This window comes from Mus caroli, chromosome 7 (assembly GCF_900094665.2).
Source record: "Mus caroli chromosome 7, CAROLI_EIJ_v1.1, whole genome shotgun sequence".
Lineage (NCBI taxonomy): Eukaryota > Metazoa > Chordata > Mammalia > Rodentia > Muridae > Mus > Mus caroli.
Window position 1 is genome coordinate 111,121,878 of NC_034576.1, and position 1,708 is coordinate 111,123,585.

A 1,708-nucleotide genomic window follows, 5' to 3' on the forward strand; every position below is an offset into this window, starting at 1 on the left:
TGACAGAGGTGAGATGAGAGGCACACGTAGAAAAGGCTTTCTGCCTCCCTGTAGTAGATGGCATCTTCAGGATGGAGAAGAGAATTCGAGTATAAGACAAAAGTATCAAGAAGAAGGGGACCATGACGATCAAAATGGTGCTTGTGAAAGCATAGACTTCAAACAGGAAGGTGTCTGCACAGGCAAGCTCCAGCACAGGAGGAATCTCACAGAAGAGATGGTTAATTTCCTTGTGGTCACAGTAGGGGAAGCTAACCACCCATGTGACTGACAAAGCAGCTGTCAGGATACTCAAGATCCATGGACACATCACCAATTTCACAAAGGTCCTTTTGCTCATAATCACTGGGTAGGTCAGAGGGTGGCAGATTGCAGCAAATCGGTCATAAGCCATTACCCCCAGGAGAAAACACTCAGTCGCACCAAAGAGAAGAATGAAATACATCTGCACAAAACAGCCACCAAAGGAAATGGTCCCTTTCTCTCTAGTCAGGACTACCAGTATTTCAGGTGTGATGACTGTGCTGAAACAGAGGTCTACTAAAGATAAATTCTGCAGAAACAAATACATGGGGATGTGCAGACTCTGGTCCAGGAAGATGATGGTGATAATGATGGCATTTCCCAACACAGTCACCAGATAAATAACTAGGAAAGCCCCAAACATCTGACCTTGAAGTTCAGGATAGTTAGAAAATCCCAAGAGGATGAATTCAAATACAGAGCTGTGATTTTGCCTCCTCATCACAATAGCAGAGCCCTTTGTTGGTCTTAGGGAAACAGCACAGATGAGATGAAGTCACAGAGCAGGAGCTGAGCTCAAATTCAGAGTTCTTGGCAGAAATTGTAAAGGCATGCTCATTTTGACAGAGGTTCAGACTAGCAGTTTTGAAGAATGGACAATAAATTGTAACAATGAATCTAAAACACAAAAAGAAAAGTTACAATGTTGGCTCAGAAATCCTTTAATTAATATAAAATATGGCTGAAAAAATGATTCAGCTAGTAAAAGCACTTGCCTCACAGCCTAACTTCAGTTACATCCCTTGAACCAACAATTTAAAAAAGAGTTTGATAAAAATGAAATAGTACATCTGTCATCCCAGTGCTCCTATGCCAAGATGAGAGTAAGCCGCAAAGCCAAGGGAAATACCCATAAGCTCAAGGTTAGTCTGAAGAGTATGGGGCAACAGAATCAAAGTAGATCATCCTTAATACAGTGGACAGAAGAAAGCATTCCGAAAAGTCACCTGACCTCCACAAAATCTCCATGGCAAATGTATACACACACACACACACACACACTCACATACACACTCACACTCTCTCTCACACACACATACACACTATGTAATAATAATAATAATAATAATTTTAAAGCTAAAACATTGACTACTAAAAGAATAGTCTTTGGAAATATTTTCTATGTAGCAAAAAATTAACCAAACCCATTCTTAGGACAAACACAAGCATTGTGTTATTGAGAATCCATCGTTCATTACTCTGATGCATGCATCTGTGTTATTTTTAATTGTATACTTGTATATGAATTTTAAATAAAGACTTTCAAGTTAGGCAAATAGTAAAAAATACAAACAAATTAAAACATTGATAATTTAACATGAAAATATATTCATAAATATTTTTATAAATACTAAAGTACATAGCACAGTTATTTAACTGTGTTAAGAATGAAGAAAATCAAAAA

At 38.1% G+C, this 1,708-nt stretch overlaps 1 protein-coding gene across 1 annotated transcript in view; it reads right to left on the reverse strand.

Annotated features, from left to right (window-relative positions):
• Positions 1 to 775, reverse strand: part of LOC110298039 (olfactory receptor 10A3-like) — a 3,213-nt gene extending 2,438 nt beyond the window's left edge. Inside the window, exon 1 of the mRNA XM_021167075.1 lies at positions 5 to 775. Within this exon, the coding sequence (XP_021022734.1) occupies positions 5 to 745 (741 nt within the window). The 5' untranslated portion in view covers positions 746 to 775. The remainder of the gene's footprint in view (positions 1 to 4) is intronic.
• Between the last annotated feature and the right edge of the window lie 933 nt (positions 776 to 1,708).